Raw genomic sequence first — 26,585 nt, 5'->3', positions numbered from 1 at the left:
AAAGAGTTTTTGAAAAGGAAAGCAAGGCTTAACTCTTCGTTTATTTTTTCCATTCTCGATTTTTGTGAAACCTCACATCCTGCAGTTTGTGGTTTGCTTGTGGATTTAGGCTGCAACTGGCAAGTTCAGGCCCAGACCAAAAACACAATGGTGGCCTTATGTGAAGTTATTGATTAACTGGACTGCCCTGTTCCCTTGTGACTGATATCTGGCTGCTGGCACTGATATGGCCCTTCCTCAGGGCTAGAGGAATATTATTTATTATCTGGTCACAGAAATATGACTTCTATTTTATGTTCTTGTGAGACTCTATCGTCTGACCTTCATCAGTGATCTGGTCACAAGTCAGAGGATTGAGAGAACATAAGTTATATTCTGAAGTACATATTTTCCTCCTTCTGTTGTGTTACACCGAATTCAAGAGTCAGCTGTGACTGCACCGCAGAAATAGTCTCCATGAATTTGAGTGCAGAAATATGTACGTAGCTGTCTAAGAAGTAGCTCGAATTACTTTATACAGTGTGTGTGAAACACTGCACTGTTTGAGATGTGCAAACTGGGACTGATGGATAGGATGCCTTCCAGTTCCACTGCTGTTCCCTGCTAGCCTGAACATATGTTTCAGTGCTAAAGAGCTCCCTTGTGGAAGCAGCTCTTCATGATGGACTCTAAGCAACCTCTTCTTTTTACTCCTGAAATTCTGGAGTTGGTTGGGGTATCTTAGAGGCTGGAGCAGGAATTTGTAGAGGCTTTTAAAAACATCTGTCAAAAAGTACTTATTGTATGTAAATAACCTGTTCATTTATGATACTGAAATAGTGCTTCAAAACTGGGAGTTGATAAGGTCACACTTAAGGAGTCTAACTTTGCTGTCTTCTATTTCAGTGGCACAGAAGCTTCTGCAAGCATTTTTAAATTTGGCTTTCATGGAGAACCTGTGCTGGTGCAGAATGGAACTGATTACCACTCACTCTGCACAGGGCAGAGGCAAATGAATAAGCTGTGCTACTGAAACAGAGATGTGAGATCTGTTTGCCTGTTTCTGGGAGAAATTAGATCAGAGCTCCTGACTTGGAGCTGCAGGGAGAAAGAGGAACCCAACCGTGACACCTGTTGGGTTTGAGGCAGAGATCTGCAGGAATGCTGCCTGAGGTGGTAGAGAATGCATTGGTGCATTTTTTCACTTTTGGAAGGAAGAAAACCTGAGTGATACCTAGTAGGCTTAACTGTAGCAAATCCACAGAATAAGCCTAAGTTGATTAGGTTTTTACAGGAGCATTTAAACACTGAAAATCATTGGGTTTTATATGTAAAAGGTCTGCCTTTTGGCAGGCACGAGTTCTTGGTGGACCGGCCTGTGCTGTGGAAGGGGTGGTGTGAGCAGCTGGGAATACACTTGGAGGTTTACAAGCTGGCACTGGGGTGTGCAGGCAGAATTTTTGGTGCAAGGCAGATAGCAGCTGCAGGGGCAAGAGGGAGGCTGCTATCCGAGAGGTGCAAAGGGGAAAGAGCTGAGCTCAGTGGGAGAGGCCTATCTTTCTCTCCAGATATGCTGCTAATGAGGTTCACTTAGTGAACTCACTAGCCAGGCGTCGTTGGAAAGGGGAAAAAAAGGTGCTGAATGTAGGACTGAGGGACTGGATGAAATGTGAGCAGCACACAGTGTCTGTTCTTGATAACTAATTGAGGAGACTGTATTCTGTACTTGTTCAGTGGAGAGAGATAACCCTTCCTGTTGTACCACTGTACACTTTTTGGGTCAGTTACAGCAGTATTTTTATTTCTGAGCACCAACATCTTCCATTGCCTGGGAAGTACTGCACACAACTCTCCTCCACGTCTTCCACTGTGCTTGTTTGAGGCTTTGTTGTGAAATTTGTGTTTTCAGAAGGCTGTCTTGGAGCAGAAATGACTGACAGGTTAAAGCCAACAATTGCTTTTCCTCTGTTAAACACAACGACTTAAGGAAGAGATACAGAAGTCAGTTGTTTAAGGAACACTCATGCAGATAGGATCATCTGTTTTGTTTTTTTGAGGGCCAAACAAAATCAACTTAATACTGCTTGGGAGTAACCACCAATCAGTTTTTATATGCTTCTTTAAATTTAACTGCTTTATCACTTAAATCTGATCAAAGAATATGTACAAAAAAGTTATTTTTTTAAAAAATTAGTCATCTATTCTGAAATTGGAAAGTAAGGCCATAGGCAGAAGGTTCTTTTTGATGCAGGTGGTAGGTTTGTATTCTACCTACTGCAGTGTATGTGTCTCAGAATCTGAAAACATCTAAAAATGTATTTTACTAAAATCTTTGGAATCATCAGTTGGCATCCCTGCAGCAAGCAAGGAAGTATTGTAGTCCCTTTTAGCTTATAAAGGTTCTAAATTGTTTCCTATAGAGAGTGTCCTTTAAAAAGCACATTCCCATTCCTGAGAACCATCATACTGGGTAGTGTAAAACATGTTAAAATGCTTTTAAACATGCATAAGCATGCTGCTTTACTTCTTTGTGTCCTGGTTGTGAGTTGTAGTAAGCAACCTCTTCCAGGAATTGGTGTAATGAGGACAGAACATTATAATGAGGAATTTTGGGAAAAGTAATGTACCTTTTGCTTTTAAAAAAACCGAAGCAGTAGTAATCAGTGTGATTCATTCTTCTGAAAGGTATAGTTTGTGCCTTCTGAAATTGAGGTATTTTGTAAAAAATCAAATTGATGCAAGAACTTAAGGGTGATGGTTAAATTTTTGAAAGGAATAAATTTAAATGGAAGGACAGTTCAGAAATTAACTTCTTGATAGATATGAGGGATTGAACTCTTCTTAGCTGTCCTTTTTATTATTATAATTTTGAAGGAGTTAAATACTGGAACTTATGCTTTCACCTGCTGCCTGTCTTCACAGAAGGGCAAGTGTGTGTTGCTGGGTTAATTCTTAATGAAAATATTTTAACTGGTTCTGCTCCTACAGGAATCTGCAAAGTAAAAGCTTGCTTTTTCATGAGGTGGGTTTCTGCTTTGTACTGTACACTGGATGAGATGCCAGAGGCCTTGAATGGAAACCATCATCTGTTCACAGCCACTATAGCAGTTTATATTTTCATCTTTTTATTTGGTTCTTTATTTGGGCTTGGACACATTCAAAGATGTAAGCCCTTAAGACTACAGGATAAACTAGACAAAAGTAGATAGGTTTGCATTAAGAGGCTTTACTCATCCTCAGTGCAAAGGTCACTTTTATTTTAAAAATAGAAGCTTAAAATGTGGAATCAAACAGTTGAGTTGGATCTCCCGAGTTGTATTTTTGTAGGGAGGTGTAAGGAGGAAGGTGCTTTGTGAAGTTGGTGGTTCCTGGCACATGGAATCTTTGTGGTCTGCCTCCACCCCTTTTGTGCTGTTATTATTTCAGTTTCACTCAGGAGGTTTTTGAAAGATGTCTTTTTTGTTGGTATGTGTGTATATGTAAAAAGGCCTGGGCCTTGCACCCTGGCTGTGTGGTGTGGCTAAAAATATGCACAGAGTACATCTGTGATACCCTGAGAATGGGCATTCATTCTTTTTTAACTTGACGAGAGCTGATGTAGTATTTGATGGGCTCACATTTTAACAGTGGAAAAAGGTAATTAAGATTACAGACACTTCTACCTTGTTCACCCTTGCATATTTTATAACAGCTCGCCAGGAGGAACTGTGATTTGCAGCAGTGGTGCAACAATGATGTTTTGAACTTGCTGTGATCTAGAAAAGATGTATCTTACTGCTGTCTCCTGCAGTGTTCTCATACCTCAGGCAGCTGGGATCCAGTGGGAAAAAGCACGTTCTGTACCGTGTGACCTGTGCTCTGGAGCCGAGTGCTTTTGGGGGGGAGCAGTGCAACTCCAAGGGCCCTGTCAGAAGGTTCCAGATGGCTTCAGCCTTAGTGATTCTCTTCACTGTCTGTGTTCTGAGTGCCTATGTCCTTGATTTTATTTAATGACATAGGCTAACAAAAAAACCCAAAACAAAAACAAACAAAAAAAAAAAAAAAAACCCCACCCCAAAATTACAAAAAAACCCCACCAAAAAACGATCCAACCAACAACAACAACAAAAAAGAAAACAATGTAAAGAGCAGCTGGTGCTGTTCTGAATTTTAAATGCAGATTGTTACTTAAATAATTCACTCTTGTAGATTGAGTCTTGGAATTTTTTCTTTTTTCTTAAACTTTATTCTTACAGTGCACCTCATAATATTGTAACTCTTGTGCTTTAACACTCCCCAAAAATATAGCAGGCAATAATTGAAAGGATTTTTTTTTGCTTTGTATTTTTTCTGGCTAATTTCAGAATACTTAGAAAACACGTAGCAATCAATTTCAGCTGTAAGCAGCATGTTTTAGGATAAAGGTTTTAAGAATGTGCCAAGAGATTCATTCTTGTAAAGAGACTGTTATTGTGCAGATCAGAATCTGTAGTTGCCCATAGACTTGTATTGATCTGTATATTCACTCTGCAGAGCATTGAAAAAACAAACTTTATTTTGGTGTAAGAACTGAGATTGACAAGGATCTCTCAAACTCTTAACTGCTTATTGTCAGATAAGTAAACAAGTCTTGTTTTATTTTTAAATAGGTATTACTATTATTTTTATTGCTTTGATTTTCTGTCCCACAATTTACCCAGTTATGATTCTTGCCTTGTGTATCTATGCAAATTTCAGCATAAGCAGCACTAGATTTACTGAATGTTATTCTAGACTAAAAAAACTAACAGTTCAGAATGCCTTAATTTTACTTTTTAAAGATAAGGCAATTGTTGGTTTGTCTGTGTTCTCCCAGATGCTTTTAAAATCTTAAACGTGTGAAATAGTGTTTAAAAAAGTAAGGATCTTGATAAGATGGATGTTGTGGAGCAATTAATTGGACAGAAAACAAAGATCCACAGTGTGGTTAAGCTGGTGTTGCTATGCTCTGCTTCTAAGTGAGTATAATGCATTAGCACTGGTCTTCATAGCTTGTTAATGGTTCAGCCAGTGAGTTTTGATTAAAAAAAAAAAAAAAAGCTCTGCTTTGTGGGAGAATGTGCATCTGTTGAGGCAGAACACTTGGTGCCTTTAGCTGCTGCCAGGGCTCCCGATGGTTCTCCCAGGCTGGGATGTGGTGGGGCTGGAGGGCTGGATCAGGACCATGTGCCCTGCCCTCCGAGGGCCTGGCCTGGGGGAGCTTTCTCTAATCAGGAGAGCTTAAGCTCAGGTAGTTACTTTTGGTCCAGATGACTCTTGCATTAAAAAGAAATCCAACCTTGCCATCATCTGAAATAAAAATCTGACCGATAGTGATGCTCCCGAGGCCATCAGTGTATTTTTGGCTGTGTAAGAGTGAAGTTGTTTGCTAGGCTGGCTGATTGATATTTCCATGAGTGTATGAATTTAATGGTCATCTAAAGTATTTCCTTTCTTCAGCAGTGCCTTCAACAGCATTTCAGACATGACTTGAGGAAAGCTGGTGATCAGATGATTCCGTCTAGATTCTTGAGTTTTGAAGTGGATTTGCAATACCTGTAGCACTTCGGTGTGCTGCTCTAGTTCTGTGATGTGCTTTTGGAAGGAAGGAAGGAAGGAATGTGGCATTTTGCAAAATAAACATGAAACATACTGTGCTGTTTCAGCTCTGGGCTGTAAAGCTACAGTATCATCAGTAATGCTTTTCCACTTGATTTCCAAAAATGTGCAGTGAGAGATCCCTTGTGTTGATAGCAGCTACTCTGTAACCTTTGAGATATTGCCTTTGTTCCTTTTGACTTCACCAGCCATGCTGAGTGTAGGAAGGCACCAGGAGAAGGACAGAGCTGGGGCTGATTGGTATTGAAAGCATATTTGATCGGCTGGAAGAGCAGCAGGCACTGTGGGTAGCTGAAAATCTTTGATTGAAACCTCCACATTTCTGCAGTTGCCCTCTCTGCAGTGTTTGGCTAAGATGCACCTATAATGGTATTTCTGAAATGACTGCTATGCTGCTGAACAGGAGCGTGGAGCCTCTTGTTATGCTTGCTGAGCATAGGCTGCAAACTGTGATTACTTCTGTGCTTCCTCTCCATTAAGCTGTTATGTGAAATGTAGCTTGTTCTGGTTCAGCTCTGTACTGAAATATCCTGGCTTCTTGAGTGTTCCTCAGAAATAGGTGCTTTTTTAACTGGAAAGTGTTTTTCTATTTAAATAAGAGTGCTTTTTGGAACAGGGTGATCCCATGATCTCTTTGGTATTTATACTTTCCTTTCTTCATGTGTTTCCTTTTTTCCTTGTACAAGAAAAAGTGCAGTGAGAGTAACTGTCAAAATACATGAAATACTGTTGACCAAAAAGCTAAATCCAGAGATGGATTGAAGCAGGAGCAGCAGGTAATAAATAAAAAGGTAGTGTAGGCTTTTTTCTTTCTGCTTGGCATTGATTATTATCCCTTGGTTCCAAGCAGTTTCCAGCTTTGAGTTGTTCATACAGCTTCTGCATTTGGCGTTCCCACAGCAGAAGGTGCACCTTCTCTCTAAATGCTGATATTAACAAAAGGCCCCAGTACTTGTTTTGTAACTGGAGCTTAAGAACCTCTCTGCTCGTGTTTTGCAGGGGTGCTGTGCTTAAAGATTATTTGAGCTGTTTGTAACACAAACATCTTGAATTCTTTTTGAAGGAAAAGTGTTTCTATGTCTTATTTAATGGTGAAGTCATCTTGAAAGAACAGGGAATTGCATGGTGTAGTTTGACTGAGCTTTTTTGGGTTTTTTATTTTAAGGTTTCATGGAGAAATACTTCTTTCTATACAAGATGAAATAGTTTTCTGTGTAGCTGACTGCCTGTAATAAAAACTGGCACTTACATACTGTGCTAGAATGTAGTTAACATTCACTAATGTGCTTTAGGAAACCAGCTGGTTCCATCTGTCTCTAGAAATTATTTAGTCTGATGGGTGCAGGTACAGGAGAGTTCAGCTTAGAAATGTGCAATTGAAGGGGATCTCCTGGGCATCTCACTACACATTGCAGCCCTTCCTTGGAGTGCCAGGCCGGGATAGCTTTGAGGGGAGGTGAAGCTGGAGGATGCTGCCCAGGCACTGAGTGAGTGTCCAGGAGGGGCTGCAGGGGGGCTCTTGTGTCCCAAGGGACACCTGGAGGTGCATGAGACCTTCCCTGCACTGTTTCCAGCTGTGTAGGGAAAAGTAGTGTGGGTGAGGGCAGGAGAGATTCTGTGTTACCTAGGTACATAGTGTATCCCAGAGAAAAAGGAAGAATTGTGGTGCCTGGAGCTGGGTGGAGATAGAGGGGTGTGCAAAGTGACAGCTTTCTGCTAAAATTCTGGTGTCAGACTGTGTCAGCTGTGTGGCATCAAAGGAATCATCTTCTTCAGTGTCTTCTTCTTTTGAGATGTGTTTTTTTCTAAAGATGTTTTACAGCAGTTTATGCTTCTCTGGTCTCTTGGAGACATTTTATGTATATTAAACTTTTGTGATGTTTTATTTGACTGGAATTTAGGTGCTTATTAAAAAAATAAATTTTCAGAAAGTCCCCACTGGATTTCAAGAAGCACTTTTGGTGGATGGTTTTCAGTTTGAGTGTCCTACAAAAGCAGCAGAAATAACTTCACAGGAAGAAACAATTAACTTACTATTCACAATACTTAGCCTTAACACTCTGACCTGGTGCTCACTAGCTCTGATGTAAGGAGGACCAAGTGATGCTTCTCTAGACTCTTTACTCTGCCTGACTGCCTGTGGCATTATCGAGGGAGTAGTTTAAACCTGTGAATTGGTTACCTGCTCAAACACTCCTCAGATGAGAACTGGGAAGGAGGGTCTTTGTTCGGCAGGTCTCAGAGCAGACAGAGAGTGCACTGCTGGAGCAGCCAGCGAGCCCTGCTGCTCCCTGCGCTCAGCCCTGCCCCAGTGATGGGCTCAGTTCACAGCTGTGTGCCACTGTCCTTCTGTGCTGGAGCTGTGCTGATGGCAGATACCTGAGGTGGGTGCTGTGCTGCTCTCCTGTGCCAAGAGCAATGAAGAATTGATCTTGGGAGTCTCTTTTATACAGGCTGTTCAGTGCTGTGCAGTGACAGGGCTGCTGTGTTGCACAGAACAAACTAGAGAGAAGTGCTGAAGTGAGAAGAGTTCTGCAGCCAAAGGTACAGAAAACCTGAGAGCTCTGTTGCCTCAAAAATGGCATTAATAAGTATTTGGAGGGGAGTCAATATCTGTAAGTGTCTCTTAGTGCTGTTTTTCTGCCCCATTTGCACAGACAAACGTTTGCGAGGATGAAATTAGTAGCTGATTAGTAGGTCATATGATTTTAAATTATTTTAGGAAAATGAAAAATGTTAAATAAAAATGTATTTGATGTTCATAGTGTAGTCAGTACCTTTCTTGTCCTGCGTGCTATTTTTAGCTAGCACATCTTCAAATAACAAATCAAACACGTGGGGGTGGCATGGGCATTGGCTGCTCTGTGCTGACAAGCAGCTTTACCCTGTTCTTCATGGGCAGGGGACACACACAGGTGCCAGCCCCTCTCCTTCTCCCTGTTTGCTGAGTTTTATTGTGGCAGAACTGGGGTGACCAAGACAGTCTTGGCTTGCTAAAACGCCTCTGCCAAAGTTGTCAATGCTCAGGCAGGGAAGCTCAAGGCTACATAGGAGGTTATTCCCTCCTGCAGAACCCACTGGGCAGTGCTGGTACTGGGTTTAGAGAGGTGAAGATACTTGGGCATTTGGGAAGCAGCCCCCTGAATTATCAGGTGTCCAAAAGAATAATTCACTTCTGTACAAAAGAAACACCTGCTTGACTTGAGCTCAGACATGAGCAGGTCTGAGCTGTGATCATGTGTACAGTCTCCAGTGAACAGAAAGGTAATTTACAAATGAATCATTCTGGTGATTTGGGAGGCAAAATGCTCTGCTGGTTTCACTGTCTTCCTATGGTACTTGGAAATTCCATAACAGGAGTGGTTTCAGATTTCAACAGCTGGATTTTTTTTCTTACCTTATTTTTTCCAAATGATTGCCACTGACAAGCTAGGATGCCACGGGCATGTTCTCTTAAGGTAGTCTTTTCCTAAGATGGGTGCATTTAATAATAGCTTGAATTATTGAGAAACTTAAATACTTTAAACAAGTTGTAATATCTGAAATGCAGTTGTTCTTCCTAGGGAAACATTAGCAGAACTGTTAAAAATCTGTATGTTTGACTAACTATGAGTACATAGTGTAACACAGGCTGTTGTGATTGGCATGCAGGATTGCATATTGTCTTTTTGGAAGATTATTTTTAGTAATGTTGCAATTTTTGAATTAGATCTGAAAGCAGTCCAGTGAACAGTAAACTGTGCAGTTCAGTCTTAAGGCATTGCTTATTAGAAGCTCTGAAGAGGAAGACTTGAAGCCTCCAAAGCACCATGTCCCTGGACTTCCTGAAGCTGGTGAAACTGGGAACTGCTTTGGACCTGGAATTCTTGTGCTCTAATGCCCAGCCTTTGGCTCTGCCCCCCCTTTTTTTTTTGCAAGCTGACAAAACTGTGCCAAGAAATAGTTGGAAAGAATAAAAGAAAAAAAGCACAGCACCAATCAAAGCCAGAACAAACCAACAATGAACCAGTAAAAAAACTACAGTAAGACCAGTAAACCCAACAGATAAGCCAGTGTAGCTGAGATTTCAGGATCTGTGTTACACGTATTCAAAACTTGGTACTGTTTTACATGTACATCGATATTGCCCCCTTTTATGTGAGAAAGGTGTGGTAGAGTGGTTTTTTTTTTTTTTGTTTTTTAACTCCTGCTACAGAATTTTATAAGATTTTCTTTCTTTTTCTTGCAACTAAAATCTTCTATTTTTCCTAAGTCTTGAAAGTCTTTTTAAGCTACCCACCCTGTCCAAGATTTTCTTTTGCTGCTGAACTCTGTTCTTTTGATGTTCAGTTAGTCCTGATTCTGCTTGGTCTAAATAAGGCCTCCTTTTCCTCACTGGGTTTTTCACCTTGGTGTTTGAATTCTCATTAATCTGGGCCTTTCTCCTGCCGAAATAAGCTGTTTTGACCTTACCTGCTTCTTGAAGCAGCTGAAATACTTCTGTAGCTGTGTGCTGAAATATAGAGCAGGGCGCAGATTTGTCTGAAAACTAAGTTAGCAGAGAAAATTGTTACTTTTTAAGTATGTTATTTCTTGTCAGCACGACTTGCTTGCCAAGGCTGAAGCCAGGAGCTGGAGGGTGGTGTGATGCTTCCAAATCTCTGGGTGGTTTGTAGGATGCTATCCAGAGCTTGCAGAAGGCCAAATGACAGTGCATTTTTGTCTGTTGTTGGCATAAGCAAAGAGAGTGAGATTTTTGATTTTAGTACTTGTTTTTTCCTAGCTATCTTTGAAAGTCTTCTGGTATGTGTTTAGAGTCTAAAATTATATGTTCATATAAATTATCAAAGGAAAGGCCAGTAATATACTGGCAAGGTAAAGGCTGCTCAGATTGCTGTTAATAAATTCTGGGCATAAAAGTGACTGAGTCGGAATGTAATATTGAAGATTAGAAGCAAATACTCTCACTGTTCAAATTGGTTCATAAACAACTGAAGTAACTAATATTCTGTTCTGACTTCTTAGTTACTGACCTGTAGAGGATTCATAGTTTTGTGAAATATGTTTGTGTTTGCTCCTTTAAGGTTGTGGGGTTTTGGTTGGGGTTTTTTTGGTCATTAGTGTTTATCCTGGCAAATAAAGCCAGTGGGTTTTTTGTAAGCAGTGTTAGTGGCAGTATTTTAAATTTAGGAAGGATTATTATTTAATCACTTCAACGTGAACTCATTGGGCATCTGCTCAGTGTTGGGTACTTGACTCTGTTTGATGTTCCTAAGAATGTTCCTGCTGTATATATGGAAAGGAGAATACACAGACTTCTTTGGGGCTGGAGTTTCTGTCCCTGAAATACATGTTTCATTATATACATTGCTTGAGTCTTTCTGGAGAAAAACATTTTACAGAAGTAGACTTTCTTGTCATTGATTTAAGTGGTTTTGATTCAAGAATTTTTTTTTAATGATAAGGTAGAGAACGGAGTACATTAGCTAATCAGACTTTTAGTTAAAGCTGGATGTGGAAATCTAGCATTTGCTGCTCTTGTTCTGATTATGAGAAGTTCTTCCATTTTACCCTGTTTATTTCAAAGGTACAGTTCTCCTTGGCTTTATCTTTAAAGATCCTGTGAGAGCTGTAAGATGAAAAACAGTTTCCTTGGACAGCCAACCATTGCTGATCAGCTGCTCCTTGTACCTTCAGCTTCCCTCCTTCTGCCTGGGGAGATGGTACATGTTTTATTTTGCAGGCAGTTGACCACACTGCAGCAAGATCAAACAGAGAGCTGGAAGCTGAGCAAACATTTTCACAACGGGAAAATAGCAGAATCTCCAAATACCAGTGAAGAAGACTCTTACTGTTTATTTTATAAAGAATACTCTTAAATTCATTGGAGTTCAAATCAAGAAATATAGACTGGGAATAATGTTTCTTTTGTAAATGTTTTGTTCCCCCCTGTGCTTTAGTAACAACATAAGGCAAATGGTCTTTGCTGGAAAACACTTTCTGAGCTGCAGCCTGGCTGTTCCCAAGAGCATTGATGCACTCACTGATGGGTGTTTTTGCCAGACAAAAGGGAGCAGTCTCACCTGCATTTATGGATCCGTAGAATTCAGACAAAACGATTTTGGTAACTGTTCACTTAAAATTGTTTAAGAGAAGCTTTTTTAGGATAACACAAATCATCTTGTTGAGATTTGGTGCTATTTCACTCTGAAAAAGTACCATTAACTAAGTCACTTTTACTCCAAAACAGTCCTCTGTGCTTGCATTTCGTTTTTGTCTTGAGCTGACCACGGGTGTGGGAGGTTGCTGTGGCTCTGCTGATGAGATGCTATATTTTAAGCTGTGGTTGTGTGTGAGTGTTGGTGTTTTATTGAGAATTACCTCGTTCTTTTGAGCTTCCAGAGCAGTTTAATCATAAAGCTGAACCAGTCTTGGTGAAAGTCTGTTCCTTCTTTGTCCCCTTGTAGAGTTTTCTCACTTGTATCCCTTGCATTAATCTCAAGCTTGAAGAACTGGTTAAGGGAGCTAGACTTGACCAAAATGCTTTTGTTGTATCATCTTATGATAATTCTCCATTCTGAAAAGAAATCCACCCAGCTTAGGCTTGTCAACTCAACAGAAGTGTTGATCATCACATGTCCTTTCCACTCGATTCTTACATCTTTTACAGTTCTGAATGGTCTATCCTAAGACCGTTCACAGAGCCCTCTGTGTGTACTAAAGGTTGGCAGTGGGATAGAGCAGCTTAAAAAAGCACAGGAAGATCCTGTCCTCTCGTGTTCTTGCACAGCTTGGCACAGCCAGCAGGTGGTTGCTGCTGAGCCAGTGCACAGCGAGGAGAGCCTGCTTCACCTGGAGGATGTGTTGCTCAGAGGTTGTCCCAGCAGAAGTCAGGCTGTCTGAAATGGAGCTGGGATTCCTGGTGGAGCACGGGGAGTGTCTCTGGTGCCAGGTGATAGTGAGCCTGGCTGAAGAACTGCTGGCTTGCTGCAGGAGTGGCTTGGAGAGTATGGTGTAATAGCAAGGCTGAGAGTTACAGGAATATCCAGGACATTCAGGCTTTTAGCTGAGGCATCCTTAAATCCTGTACCAATTCCCTGTGAGCTGGTCTTTTCTAAAATAGCTTCCCAACTGTGCAGCAAACCACTTTTAAGGGAAGGGTATGTGAATCACACCTGTTGGGCCTGCTTAGCAGAGGGTCCAGAGTGCTTGGTTGGTGATCCACCCTCATCACTGGCTGTTCCTTTGATCCCTAGGCTTTGTCAGCAATAACTTTTTTAAAGACCTCCAAAATTTTAAGCTGTTACCCTGACACACTACACAGTGATTTGATTCTTAATAGGAATAGTGCAGCCACTCCTTTCTTTTCTTCCAGACTTAATTTATGGAAGAAAGGACAAAAAGGAAATTAGTTTATGCCAGAAGAGGCGGTGACATTATGGTGCTTTTATCTTCGTTTTACCTTTGCTGTTACTTTGGCAGCTGCATTTCTGATTTCCAAACTTGGCAGTTTCTCCTAAAAAAATATTTACATGCTAAATCCAAATACTTCTATTAACAGCATCATCTCTACAGCAGTTTTCATGGTAATGCAAAGTTGTTCCAGTGCTTGGCAGTGTGTGTGTTTCTTGCGTCTCCCACTGTAGGTGTAACCATGTTTCACATCAAGCTGTGCATACCTGGATTAGGTGTGTGCAGCATGTAAATGGTGCAGTGCATCCGTTAATCAGGAGTATAATTAATTTTTGTTGGGAAGAGAGATAAATGCCAACTTGCAGTTGATTGCAGTTTGCTGCTAGAATAACTAATAAGCTTTTTTGTTTTATGTAACAGGCTGGATGGAAGGAAAACCACGCAACATTCATGAATGAACTGAAAAACCTTCAGGCTTCAGGACTAACAACCCTTGGTCAGGCACTCAGGTCATCGTTTGACTTGTTAAATCTCAATAGATTAGTGTCTGGAATAGACAACTATGGACAGGTAACAAATCTATCTGTAGTCTTCTGTCTTTTATATTCCTATGTTTTTTTTAATTATTGTTGGTGAGGGATTTTGGTGGTTCAAGTTCTTTTTTACATTTAACTTTTTTTAATGTTGGATAGCTCTGTGTAAGAGCTTGAACTGGGAACTCATTTTTTCTTGTTATGGCTACTAAAAAGACTCTGGAAAATGCTGGCATTTTTTTTCCTTACTGAAGTACAAAGAAGCAGAGTATAAATGCCCCAACTGTTGTAGACACACAGGAGTAGCCCATCTTGTGTAGTTCTCTGTGGTTCCACAACTATTAAAAAAATTACAGGATTATTTTGAAAGATTGCGTATCTTACTGTTTATTTTATAATGACAAAAATACAAGCCTCTCAGCCTGTGTGTTAAGGTTGCTCTTAGCATTCTTGTGCTTTTGTCTGTAGGGAAGGAATCCGTTCTTTTTGGAGCCATCTATTTTGATTACCATCACAGATGGAAACAAGCTGACAAATACAGCTGGAGTCCAAGAGGAGGTAAACTTCCATTAAGTTCTTTCAAGTTACGATTGTGCCGGTTGGTGCTATGCTGAGATGAATATTAATCAGTTTTTTCCTGCTAATTGTACTTCTTCATCGTTGACCTGTTTTTATAGAGAAGAGAAACTAGCTATCCTGTCACTTCCCAGTCCCTAAATTCATAGTCTGTAAGGGTTTTGAGATGAGAACTTCAGATAAATTAGTGGATTGGGGAAAATGGGGTCTTTTACAGATAAATGAATAAATTGGGATATGATGTTTTTAGCTGGTTTGTCAAATACTGGAAAATGTTCTTAAATTTTTTTACCAGCTTCATCTTCCATTGAATTCTCCTTTGCCTGGAAGTGAGCTAACCAAAGAACCGTTCCGCTGGGATCAAAGGCTGTTTGCGCTGGTACTGCGTCTGCCAGGAGCTGCATCTGCTGAGCCAGAGCAGCTTGGGAGTGTGCCTACTGATGAATCTGCTATCACACAGATGTGTGAGGTTACAGGAGGTAACTGGATGCTTTTTTTGCTTTGCTTCACATTTGGCATTTGCCTTGAAATATTCCTTTAATTCACCTTCACCTCTGTTTTGTCTGTCTGACTCTGTGTCCATGTGAATCCGTGTTGTGCTTTCTTGGATTTCAGTAGCACAGGAGAACTTTAAAATAAAGCAATATTCCTATTTCAGATCTAGATGCGAGAGCATTTTCTAAATGCAGTGGGAGGTTTTGGAAAATTTCTTTGGTTATTCTGGATGTTGGCTTTGCTCATCCTGAGGAGGTTTTTAAAAATTTTTTTGTTATTTAAGTGTTGAATTGAGCAGGACTGCTATTAGTGAGATGTTAATTCTGCTGCAGGGCTGATAAGCTAAATTTAATCTTAAAAAAATTAATTTTGGATCCTATTGCTTGATATGTTGATTAGATTTTTTTTTAATTGGTGCTTGGAGAAATTGTTGTGTGGGAGGAAGAGGTTTGGGTAGACAAAAGCAGATAGATTACATAGTCTTGGTGAAATCAGGCCTTTGTAAGGGCTTCTGTAAACTTGGCCTTGGTCCAGCCTGATGAAGCCCTTATGGCCTCTTTTTAGTAACAAAATCTCAGCAGGTTGTGGGGTTTTGGTGCTTTTCCTTGGTTGTCTTGCATTTGCAAAGTACTTTGCCTTTTACATAAACTTGTACAGGGTTTGTTGCTGTTATATTGGATAAAATTGCAAGCCTTGGCAGTGTGACTTAGGTAATAAAACATCTTTCTTAAGTAAGATTACTGAAAATTTGCTTTTCTGTTTCCCTGTGTAATTTCTCTCTTGCATAGGTCGTTCGTACTGCGTTCGGACACAAAGAATGTTGAATCAGTGCTTAGAATCTTTAGTTCAAAAAGTCCAAAGTGGAGTTGTTATTAACTTTGAGAAGTCAGGACCAGACCCAGCTCCTATTGGAGAAGGTACAGTGATTGTTGTTTTTTTTCCCCCACTCCTAATGTTTTAAGACAAAATGTTTTGTTTGTGTGTAGATGTCTTTAAGTGTCTTCCATGTCCTTCCTGCCAGCTTTTCCCTGTAGTGTTCAGGATACTGACCTTTTACAAGTGTTAGTTTGATCCTTGCTAAGTTTAATGATGCCATATGTCTGCACATGCTTGTATGGATCATCTACTGCTGGCTGGCTCTGTGTCACTCTTTTTACCTCTTTGGATAGCTGAGGAAAGTGAATGTTTGCAGGAAGCATTGAAGTTTGAATTACGGTGTTGTCAGGACTGTACTTAAAATAATTAAATCTAGCAGTAGTGTATTTAAGCACTTAAACATCTCTAAAGCAATCTCAATGCTTAATTTTCTGTGGATTTTCATTCTGCTAAATGATCACAGATCAGTAAGATGCAGGTGAATGTTCTTAGCTGCAAGTGAAAAACCGTGCAAAGAACAAAGAATTACTTTGCTCCCTTGAGTCAAGTGCATAAGAGGAAAAGAGGAAAGTGCACTCCAAATGTGAAGCAGTTCCTCAGATTTGCAGAAGTTCATGGCTTAAAGGAAGGGGAGAGGGCTGACCAGTTCCAGTTTAGGAAGTTAGGATGCTGGAATATCAGAAAACATAATAGCTTTTAGCATCACCTGAACGTTCTAGCGAAGCAGCTTTATTCCTGCTTTCATTCTGGAATCAGCTTTTTCTATGTTTGTTTTCTCCTTTTGCTTATTTAAAGAAGGCTTTCCTGTAATGCTGTGCTGGACAGCACAGCAGCAAATTCCCAAATGTCTCTGGTGGCCCAAATGTTCTCTCCTGTGTGGCAGAATGACTGGTGAAATTCGGGGGTTTTGTTACCTTCATTTCTGTCACATTTGAATGGTGATGGACTGTGGATATGAATGTATAAAAATGTCAAGACTTTTCTGTGGAAATTGAGAAAGTCCTAAACTAGAGAGAAATACGATAGGATTTACCCAAGCTGTAAAAATCACTGCTTTTATAATGCAGAGAAGCCAAACTGATGTGTCACTGAAACATGGTTTCCACAGTATTACTGGCTAATTCTTTAAAGCAAGGAAAACTAGTAATGTAAAATCTTTTTAAAACAAGGAAGATTGGTTAAGTGGGTGGTCTCTGCTGTGCTGTTTGCTTTGAAGGGCAGTCTTTGAAAACTGCTGGTTACATCTGTAGTGCCACAAAGTTCTTTATCCTCAGCATGCAGGAGTGTCTGTGCTGGTGGGCTGGCAGGGAACGCTGGCCTTCGCAGCCCCTAAACTTAGGCTGTGGGCTTTAAGTGATCTGTGAATTGTTGTAATTAAAAATGTGGCAAAAGGTGCCTCCTGCAAGATGGATCCAACTTCTCCAAGAAACTTCGAGTTTCCATGTGTGGCAGCATCAGTCAGTGAGCACTGCAGCCCGTGTAGAAATGAAAATGCGAATGCTCAGCCTTTCCAGGTGCAGCAGAACTGGCAGCAGTAGCTTGGTGCTGCCTGTGGGAGCTGTGGCAGACACTGAGCTTAAGCAAATACATTTTCCCTAATACGTGAGTAGGCCTTGCTGCACTCACTGTGCAATGGCTGTGCCACAGGAGCAGAAGGGAGATCTGGGCAAATACTGTAATTGTTTCTCAGATGATTCTGTGGTGCACCTGGATGCACAGGTTATTTCAGCCTCTGATGTGAAGATCTGTATGTCTTTGGAACAAGAGTAATGAAATACCTTACTGGCTGCTAATACAGAAATTTTGCTAGCAGACAAATGCATGCATGTAGCTTTTCATTTTCTTTTTGTTATTTTGCTTTGTTTAAATTTTAGATGGACTTGTTGATTCATCCAGGCCCATCAATTCATTTGCTTCTCAGCCGTGGCATAGTTGTCATAAACTCATTTATGTACGGCCTAACCCTAAAACGGGTGTTCCTGTGGGGCATTGGCCAATCCCAGAATCTTTTTGGCCTGATCAGAATTCACCAACACTGGTAAGTAAAATAAGAACTGAAAAAGGATTCTGCACTAATAGTTGAACAGAATGAAAACAGATAATGGATAGAGTAGTTTTTACCTTCTCTGTTTATAATGTGATGGGACTTTGCTTTAAAAGGTTAACAGAATGGTATAATCTAATGTGGATACTGTAACCTGTGACATTTCTTGTATCCTGAGAGTTCACTTCCATGTATATGGTTAGTTAATTTGCTGAATGGTTTAAAAAGGTTAAAAAATTTAACTGAAAGTTACTTCATGTAACACAAATCATAGTGAGCCTATTAAATTTTAATCAAAGCTTTATAAAATTCATTAACATGGAAAAAGGAGTATTTGTTTTTGAAAGAAGATCAACCATGGGTCTTTTCCCATAGTATTACTTCATGTGTGGACCCTTTCACTAGCAGGAAGAATTAAAACTGAGACAGAAGAGCTACTCCCTGCAGAAAATGAGGAGAAAGCAGTATTAATTTCTCCTTTTCTTACTGAAATGATCATGCATTTGGCATGCCTTACTAGCCTATCTAAACATCTCTCTTTTGTTAGGCATGTTCTGTTCCTGCACTTCACAAGTGCACAAGGTACTGTCTGTCCATTCTCCTTGCTCCCACCTCCTGATTAAAGAGGGAAAAAGAGATTTTTAGGGAATTCTTTGAGAGATTCTTTGTGAATTCATTGCCCTCTCCCATCTGTTTTTCTGTGGACTTCAAGCTGGGAAGAGTTGAAGTTTCCTTTAAGCCTGTCTGTGTTGTAGCTCAGTTGTCATGAAGGCTTTTAAATATAAATAGTGGCATATTAACCATGTTTTTCTCTGGTGGGAAGAGTGTATCAGTGTGTGAGCATTTTTTTCAGTTAGAGAAATATTTAGTTTATATTCTGTTATAGGAGATTGTATTTTATTCTCTTTGAAGGAATACTGTGGAAACTGAGTGTTTAAGACTTACAGGATGGTGAAATACCCACTTACGGATGTTTTTAAGAGAATTGGTTTTTTACCATAAATATGTGAAAACTGATACCCTTTTCCTCCCTTACAGCCTCCACGCACAGCTCACCCCGTGGTGAGGTTCTCCTGTGTGGATTGTGAGCCCATGGTCATAGACAAGCTTCCTTTTGACAAGTATGAGCTTGAGCCTTCACCCCTCACCCAGTACATATTGGAAAGAAAGTCTCCCCATACCTGCTGGCAGGTACTTGCCCTTTATTTGATTCTAGAAATGTAATGGGTAATCTGAGGTACTCAGTCTTTGCAAGCCTGGAGAATCGGGGTCTGGTTCAAACTCTGCAGCAGATGAGAAGAAACATGTCAAGGTTTCACTTACCTCCTTTCTAAGAGAATTATTAGGAGTCAGAATTGAGTGTTCCCTCCACAGGCTTTGTAATCTCATTTAATTCTCTTTCTAGGTCCGTCTCATTTTGCTAAGAAATACGCCCCCCAGGTTCCATTTTTGGCTAAATTGAAATTCTCTGCAGGCTTCCACTTGCTTACAGGGAAAACCCAGCACTAGTTTCCATCATGTTACCTAATGAACAGCTGCAAATCATTTTCACTAGATGGTTGAGGCTGCTAATGGGAATTGAATGGAAGCTGTTGATCCTGTTGACTAGACTGGCCTTGAAGAGGTCAAATTCTGTTGCTGAAATCCTTTGTCACGTGATACTTTTGTAATTTTTTTTATAAGTTTCTGTGTTCTCTTTAAAATCAGGCTCTCTTCTTGGTGGTGTTCTTTTAAATATTAGCCTAATGTGTACACCAGGAGTATGCTTAGTATGATATGCTTTAGTTGGAAAGGTGAATTTGGAGGTGTTTGTTTTTGTATCCTTAGTAAATGCTACAGCTTAGTTGAAAATATAACATGCATATTCAGAAGAAAAATTGAACTTACTTTAAGAAAAACTAATTTCAAAAATGTCCTTTATATTCTGTTAGGGACATTATTTGCCTGAGTTACTAAAATTACTCTGCTGTTTTTCAAAAACTGCTTTTCTTCTCCCAGCTACACATTAGACCCTTACAAATCAGAGAAATAGGCTCATTGTCATAGAAACCATGCAACAAACCCAGTTTCTTATGCCCTGAAAACACAGAGGAAAACCACTTGCTATTTGCTGCAAGGTTTATTTTTTTCTAGGAAAACTATTTTTGACTTAGATGTGGGTTATTTTGCTTGCCTCAGTCAAGAACATCTACCGTTTTTATCCTGTTGGAATATTGTTTATATGTATTACTTTTCAGGGTTAAAACCCTCATATATGTGCGCTTAAAAAAATTAAGTCAATTTTAAGAATGTTGGCACTAGGCACAATCAAGACATTTCTTGAGTGGTTGTTTGTTTTGTTTAATTTCTGTGCTTAAAAACGTTTGCATTTCTTTTCATCATTGTTGTAAACATTAGTTGTGCTATTTTTGAGTCAGAAGACTAATTTCAAATAGCTTGTTTATTTAACATTCCTTCAACAGATGTCCCTAACCTGTTTTAAATAATTTCAAAAATTCTTCAGGGCATCACTTTCACAGTAGTTTCACTAAAGCACTAAAGATTACTCTGTGAAGAGCATTTCCACACTTACTGGGTGTACACTAAATGTTGCATGTCTCAATTTGGGGGCTGGGGATTGTAGGTCCATACTCAGCCTGATGTGTTCACATTTGTCTGTGCTTGGTAATTTACTGTCTTAATGCAGTTGGATTCAGGTTGATTTGAATTTTTAAATGCCCCATGTTTACTATTCTTCACATTCTTCATTCTAATACGGTGCTCTCTCTTATTCTTTGTCAGGTATTTGTGAGTAGCAGTGGAAAATACAGCGAGCTCGGCCACCCGTTTGGGTATTTAAAAGCAAGCACTACTTTAACCTGTGTAAACCTCTTTGTGATGCCTTACAACTACCCTGTTTTACTTCCATTGTTAGGTAGGTAACACATCTGCATTGGACTGCCAGTGCAGCTGCTCCAGAGTAAAAGCAAAACAATAATGGTTGGTGTTCTGCCTTAGTTTGAGACATTATAAAATAATGGAGATCAGAGAGTAGAGAATGTTGCAAACTCTTTTAACGTACTTTGGGAGGAGAGGATTTTCATACCCCCTCTCCCTTTTTTTCTCTCCAGCAGAGGAGGAGAGCTACCTGCTTCCAGTGCATGTTTGATGCTGTTCACCTCCTAGACACGTAGCCTCTTCCTTAACCTGGAGTAAGCTTCAACCTCCATTCTTTTCCCTCATTTAGGGTGTGGTGTATCCAGGTTTTGCAGTTGCTCTTGTAGCAGCTTATTTTTTACTGGAAGATGAGATGCAGTGTTTGTCACGGGTGTTGGGAAGAGGGAATTCCCTAATGCAGTTCAGAGCAGTAAGAAGGAATTGAGCAGTGAAACAGTCTGCATTTCTTTCCTGCCCAAAGGACCAGGTTTTGTTTTTGTTTTTTTTTTTACTCCCACAATGAAATTATTTTCTAAGGAAAGATTATATGAAAAGGTGCTGTGTGAGTAACTGGCATAAAGGTAACGGCAGAGAGGAGTTTCCAGAGTGCCACTAACCCTTTCAGTTGCAGATGCTGTTGAGGCATTTTTGTTCTAGTTTTTGTGGATGTTTTTAGTGATACAGAAGAACAGTGACCAAGAATTGAGTCTTACTGTCTTACACAGGATTTTTCTATTCATTTCTAGGAAAAAAAAAGATCAGAACACAATTCAGGAATGCTTTTTTGTAATCCTGGTCATAACCGAAAAAGAAGAAACTTGTGCTTGCTCATAATGTGTCTTTTATGGTTATCTATGTAGCCTGGTAATTGTCCCAAAGTGTGCAAGGAGAATGAGAGTTTCAGTGACTTTGTGGTTCCTGAAATACTGCAGCAGATCCACTAGCTGAAAAGCCATAACTGATCCTAAGTTAACTTCCCTGTTCATTTTGATGTTGACATTTGCAGTTCTGCTGTGTCTTCCCTGGCAGCTCTTGTCTTCCCCCTGCCTCTTTTTCACAGGGGTGTAAAGCTCTTCCTTCTCTTTGAGGAAAGGCACTTTTCAATGTGTGTAGTGCTGTTCTGCAGTTTACTCACCTGATAATCCATTTCTTATATTTCTGAAGGCTCTTCAAAGGAAAATGCAGAGTTTCCACATTGCCTGAGTTGTAAAGTGGATGTTTTCTTGAGGTCATGAATCCCATGCATTCCATATTGTTCATACAAACGCACACAGTGTTACCTTCAGATCTCCTTCCAGGCCTTTGTTTATCCTTGGTCTCTAAGGCATGGTAGAATTAAGTTCTGTGCAATATACCTTAAACACAAAAGTAGATCTGGGCCCTTTTCTGCTTAGCAGTACAGAAGCTGAATGAGACGATAAGCAGCACGCCTGGTAAATTATTTGTAGACAATTTTAGCAATACTGACTCTGTATTTGGCTCTGTAGGTAGGTAGGAACATTCCTTCTGTGCCTGCCTTCATACACTCTGGTAGTGGATACTGCTGGTTCAGCAAAGGACTGATATGAGTGTGTAAAACCAAATTTTCATTACTCTCACTCAGATTTAAAAGGATGTGAGAACTCCCAAGACCAGGAGAAGTCTGCTCCATTCAGCCACTACCTCCCATATTGATCAGTGTGGTTCTGGTGGCTCCTGCCCTACTGGTAGAATATTGTGTTGGGACTGGTTGGGACAGTACCATGGATAATCTACCTCTGTTCCTTCTGGTGACTCTTTCAAAGACAAAACCACTTTACAACTGTATATTTGTACTGTATTATCAAATGTGTTCAATCTTAGAAACAGATAGTAAGATGTTTAAAGATTTTTTTTTTTTCCCTGCATTTTTGTTTTCCTCCTGCATTGCTGGGCAGGTGACGTTTTAATTCTCTTTTTGAAAAATAATGTAAGACAACCCTACAAAAGGTAAGATAGGTAGGCATGAGGCAGTTTGCAGGTGATACTTGAGAAAACTGAAAGAAATTGTACTGGTCCATGGCTGAAGGAGGTAAATTGTACCACATCCTATAGCTTTGGTGATTTTATGTCTTGGTTTCTGCAAGAGTGGTTTTGGGAATGCTGTAACTTCTGCTAGCATTTAACTTCCAGTGCCTGCATTCAGAAGCTTTGTAAGGGAAAGGAGCCAATTAATAGGACTTGATAAAACGGTGAAGCCACACAGTCTGTGTGTTAATGGACTCCTGCATTGTGGTTAGTTGGCTGACAAAAACCCCTGGTCTCTGGTCTGTTTCCAGCCATGATGGATAATGTGGGATGAGCAGCTCCAGTTTGCTTTCCCAAAGCTAGAGAGAAGTCCTGACTAGCTTGGTGGTGGTTTGCTCCCAGAGCTGAGGAGGTGGGCTGCAGTTCTTTCTGTTCAGTGGGAGGCTGCTGAAGGCAGAGCTTTCCGCAGGCAGATGCTGACGTGCTTCAATGCTGAATGCTTGGCCCACAGATGATAGAAATTTCCTCTTGAAGGATTGCTGCAAAGCTGTTGTACTTCAGGTGCTGTTCTGTTTAAAAACATCGTACAGCCCAGTTCACGAAGCAGAAGTTGAAGGAGGGGTTTTAGGGAGAGCTAAGTAAAGATGAGGTATATTTCTAAATGCTTCTGCCTTGCCTGAGATGTTTCCTTGGTTCATTTTAGCTGCATGGGTGGGAGGGCAAGCCCTGCTGGGCAGTAGGAGTGACTGTTCATTGGGAGTGTCAGCAGAAGCAGCAGTGAAACAGCCATGCAGGAAATGCTTTGAGAAAGCGGTTAAATACCCTTTTTCTGTGGGTCTAAATATGCAACAGGATGAGCATTTAGAAGATGTCTGCCTGTGAAGGACTGCAGCATGGACAGTTTCCTTTGATGCTTTCACAGGCTCTGTGAGAGAACCTGCAAGTAATGATTTTGTATTTTGGAAACTGAGGGCTGTGTTCTCACCAGTGTGAACACAGCATGCTGTGCCTCTGGGAGGAACAGCCAAATACTTCTGATACATTTTGTGTCCATGGGGAAACAGTGACAGAACACCTTTCTTAAGTAATGACAGTTGCTGTTTTCCATTGCAATGCCTGATTTTTGCTTAGATGGTTTGCAGAGAAGGATACTGTTTTCTGTAAATGTAAAATCATGAATCTACCTAGAATAGAGGATTAGTGCCTAATTAGGAGAAATACAGGAGTCAACAGGGAATGGTGGTGTACTTGCTCAGGTGGAATTTACTGTGAGAGGTGATTTAAAAAAAAAAACAGGTTTTAAGTTTTGCTTTGGGTTACATGGTGCATGACTGTTGTAATTTAGACTCCAGCTGAACTACTTAAATTACCTGCTGACTCTCCTCTCTCTCATGCTCTCTTTTTTTTTAACTGTTCACTGATCTTTAACGGTGCATCCAGCCCCCTTCTGTAGTACTGAGTGTTAAAAGTGTGTATTGTGTCCTGTCAAAATTTGGTTGTTTTGTACATTAATCTGAAGTAGATAAAAACTTTGCTATGCAATTTTCAGTTAACTGGTCTGTGTGATTTCATCTGATCCCTTGAGTTGTTGCTTGCAGCCTGTTCCTTATGGTTTTTAATACCATGTTCCCAATTATACAGTGCTTTTAACTCCCTCTGAGTTCAGAAATAAAAAGAATTGTGCATTGAGTAGACTTTGCAGAAATTAGTTTCTTAAAATAATTAGGTAGAAGTAAAACTAAATTGTGTAAGGGTTTTTTTCAATACTTTTTGATTTTTATCTGCAAAAATTTGGGGTTTAATCTGTGAAAGACACAGTGAACTGGATTGTTTTTAGTTTGCTTATTTGTATAAATCATCGTGTGCAGCCCAGGGCACAGGGGAAAAGTGCCTTTCAGGTGCCTGTGTTGCAATCTGCTGACAGTGTGTGTCTCAAACTCTCAAGGTAGAGGCAGGTAAGATGCTGGTGGTGAAGTTCTCTTTGAAACTTGTGGCTGTGTTTACCTCCCTTTTGAGAAGGTGGTAGTTCCTGCAGTGAGTTTGTGCTGTGGGGAGGCTGATTTTAAAAAGCTGAAGCTCTGCATGGGTCTGAGAATTTTTCCCTGGGATAGCAGAGATCAGGGAGGTGCTTTTGCATTTGGTGACTGCGAGTAAAAGTGTGCTGTGGATTGGGACCCCAGGTGGCTGAGCTGAGGAGTGCCTGTGCCATGTCACAGTGCCCATAGTGGTACAACCTCACAGTGCAGCAAGTGAGACACTAATCAAGTGCTGATAAGGGGTTTAAGGGTCAAGCTGTACTCAACCAACCCAAAGACTGTAAAATATTAGGACATATTACAATACTGAATGTCTTGCTTTTTAAGTTTTTGGTTTTATGTTGAATTTTGAGAGAGGTGTAGTTGAAGTTGCATTTTGCTGCAAAAAGGAAATAGGTCTGTGAAATAAGAATGGATTTTTTTTTTTGCCATATGTCATGATATCACCCCAGGTTCTTTTGGATAACAGTGCTAAGCTTGAAGTATATTGAGATTTTAAATGGAATTTTGATTTGTCCTCTCCAACTCCAGCCCACTTTCTTCAGGCTAGGGAAGAGAAGAAGTAGCATCTGTAGTATGGTTTTTATATGTTATCCAGAATTCATTTAGATTGGAAAATACCTGTAATTGAGTGTGATTTGTCTGTGAGAACTTGGGAAGTAGTATCATAACATCTGTTCAATTTGTGCAGAGTACTATGCAAGTCAAATTTTCTTCTCCAAATACATCTTCCTGAAAACTCAATGTGGAGAAAACTATTTCTTTGCTACATCTGTCTTTTGCACACCCTCTTCTGTGCATCTCTGTCTCCTGCAGCTCTCTCCAGTTAATTTTTGGACATCCCTTTCTCCAGACCTGCATATCCTTCCATTAGCCTCACTTTGCCAGCATGCTACGATCCTGCTAAGAACCTTCATTTCAGTGGATAATTCCTAATTGCAAATGGTGAATTGCAGGATGCTGTGTTTGGTGTAGAGCCCACAGGCCCACGCTTCACCCCAGCCATTCCTGCAAGGCCAGGTGCACACCTGGAGTGAGCCACGTGCTTCTAAAACACTACTCAAAGCAAGAAGTGTCTGGTTGCCCCTCTTAAAGGACAGCACTTTTTGTAGCTAATTTCTCTCTCTTGTCTATACCTGTGGGAGACTTTGCTGCCCTGGCACGAGGCAGGTGTTGTGGCTGGAGGTAACCCCTTGTCTGCCGGGTGTAGCTGCTGCTGTTGGCAGCAAGTCCAGCAAAGCTGTCCAGAAGGATTCCCTGATTTGACTTATTTTCTTCTTTCCCTTTGATGCCAAAGAATATTTTTATTGGAGACCAGAATTCATCGTACAGGTTGAACAGAAGAAAGCTGCTTTGAAAATGGAAGTGGAACCAAATTAATGTTGTTTGATTTAATCAGATACAGGGACTCCCTGATGTGCAAGAGAGAGGCAAGGGAGGTGAAACTCTTAACAGGTGAATCTGTTGCACCTTCCATGCTGCTGGTAGTTGTGTGCAGTGTTTAAGTCTGGTGTACCTTGTAAGTTTGCTCGTAATGGGGACTTGCTCTGGATTACCTACTGCAGCTAGGAGTGGGGATTCCCAATCCTTCACACCTCAGGTTAAGAGCAGTTTTTGGGGGGAAGCCCCATTGGGAGATGGATGGGGGGAGAAAACGGGGGGAAACTTGGCACGTGCAATTTTGGACAAAGCTAAAGGTCTGGGGCTCTATAAATGACACCTTCTTTTGTTGTTTTCCTTGTTGCAGATGACTTGTTTAAGGTTCACAAACTTAAGCCAAATCTGAAGTGGCGACAGGCTTTTGACAACTACTTAAAAACAATGCCTCCTTACTACTTACTGGTATGTTCCTCTTCTCATCTCATGCCCCGGGGTATAATGGCTGGTGTGACCAGAGTCCTTTGCATCATACCTCTTCCCAGTAAAGTTTTTTTACATAATTATGATGGCATTTTAGGTAGTTAACTTTCTGCCTTTCAGAGGTATGTAGATTAGAGTAAATGTTTTTAAGAAGTAAAAAAATTTGTAGAAATACTGAGGAGGAGGAGTAGCTATGTTAATATCTTAAGTGTTTAATAAATGTGTTTTCTGATCATTAAATATTAAATTAATTTTGATCAAAAGTACTTCAGAACA

At 40.4% G+C, this 26,585-nt stretch overlaps 1 protein-coding gene across 6 annotated transcripts in view; it reads left to right on the top strand.

Moving 5' to 3' along the window:
- Positions 1–26,585, top strand: part of LOC119712883 (integrator complex subunit 6-like) — a 40,591-nt gene that overhangs the window by 5,765 nt on the left and 8,241 nt on the right. For 4 of the 6 annotated variants that reach the window (XR_005259897.1, XR_005259896.1, XM_038164679.1 and 1 more), the window contains exons 3-10: positions 13,408–13,557; positions 13,989–14,078; positions 14,392–14,575; positions 15,380–15,508; positions 17,342–17,505; positions 18,550–18,702; positions 20,293–20,425; positions 26,197–26,291. Coding sequence is in view for 4 of the 6 variants with exons in the window: in XM_038164679.1 (XP_038020607.1) it covers positions 13,408–13,557; positions 13,989–14,078; positions 14,392–14,575; positions 15,380–15,508; positions 17,342–17,505; positions 18,550–18,702; positions 20,293–20,425; positions 26,197–26,291 (1,098 nt within the window). In the remaining 2 variants the exon portion in view is untranslated. Of the gene's footprint in view, positions 1–13,407; positions 13,558–13,988; positions 14,079–14,391; positions 14,576–15,379; positions 15,509–17,341; positions 17,506–18,549; positions 18,703–20,292; positions 20,426–20,621; positions 20,703–26,196; positions 26,309–26,585 lie in introns of those variants that run through there. The other 2 variants (XM_038164682.1, XM_038164681.1) reach the window with 2 other exon arrangements.

This window comes from Motacilla alba, chromosome 4A (assembly GCF_015832195.1).
Source record: "Motacilla alba alba isolate MOTALB_02 chromosome 4A, Motacilla_alba_V1.0_pri, whole genome shotgun sequence".
Taxonomy (NCBI): domain Eukaryota; kingdom Metazoa; phylum Chordata; class Aves; order Passeriformes; family Motacillidae; genus Motacilla; species Motacilla alba.
This window is presented reverse-complemented; position numbering and strand designations above follow the sequence as displayed.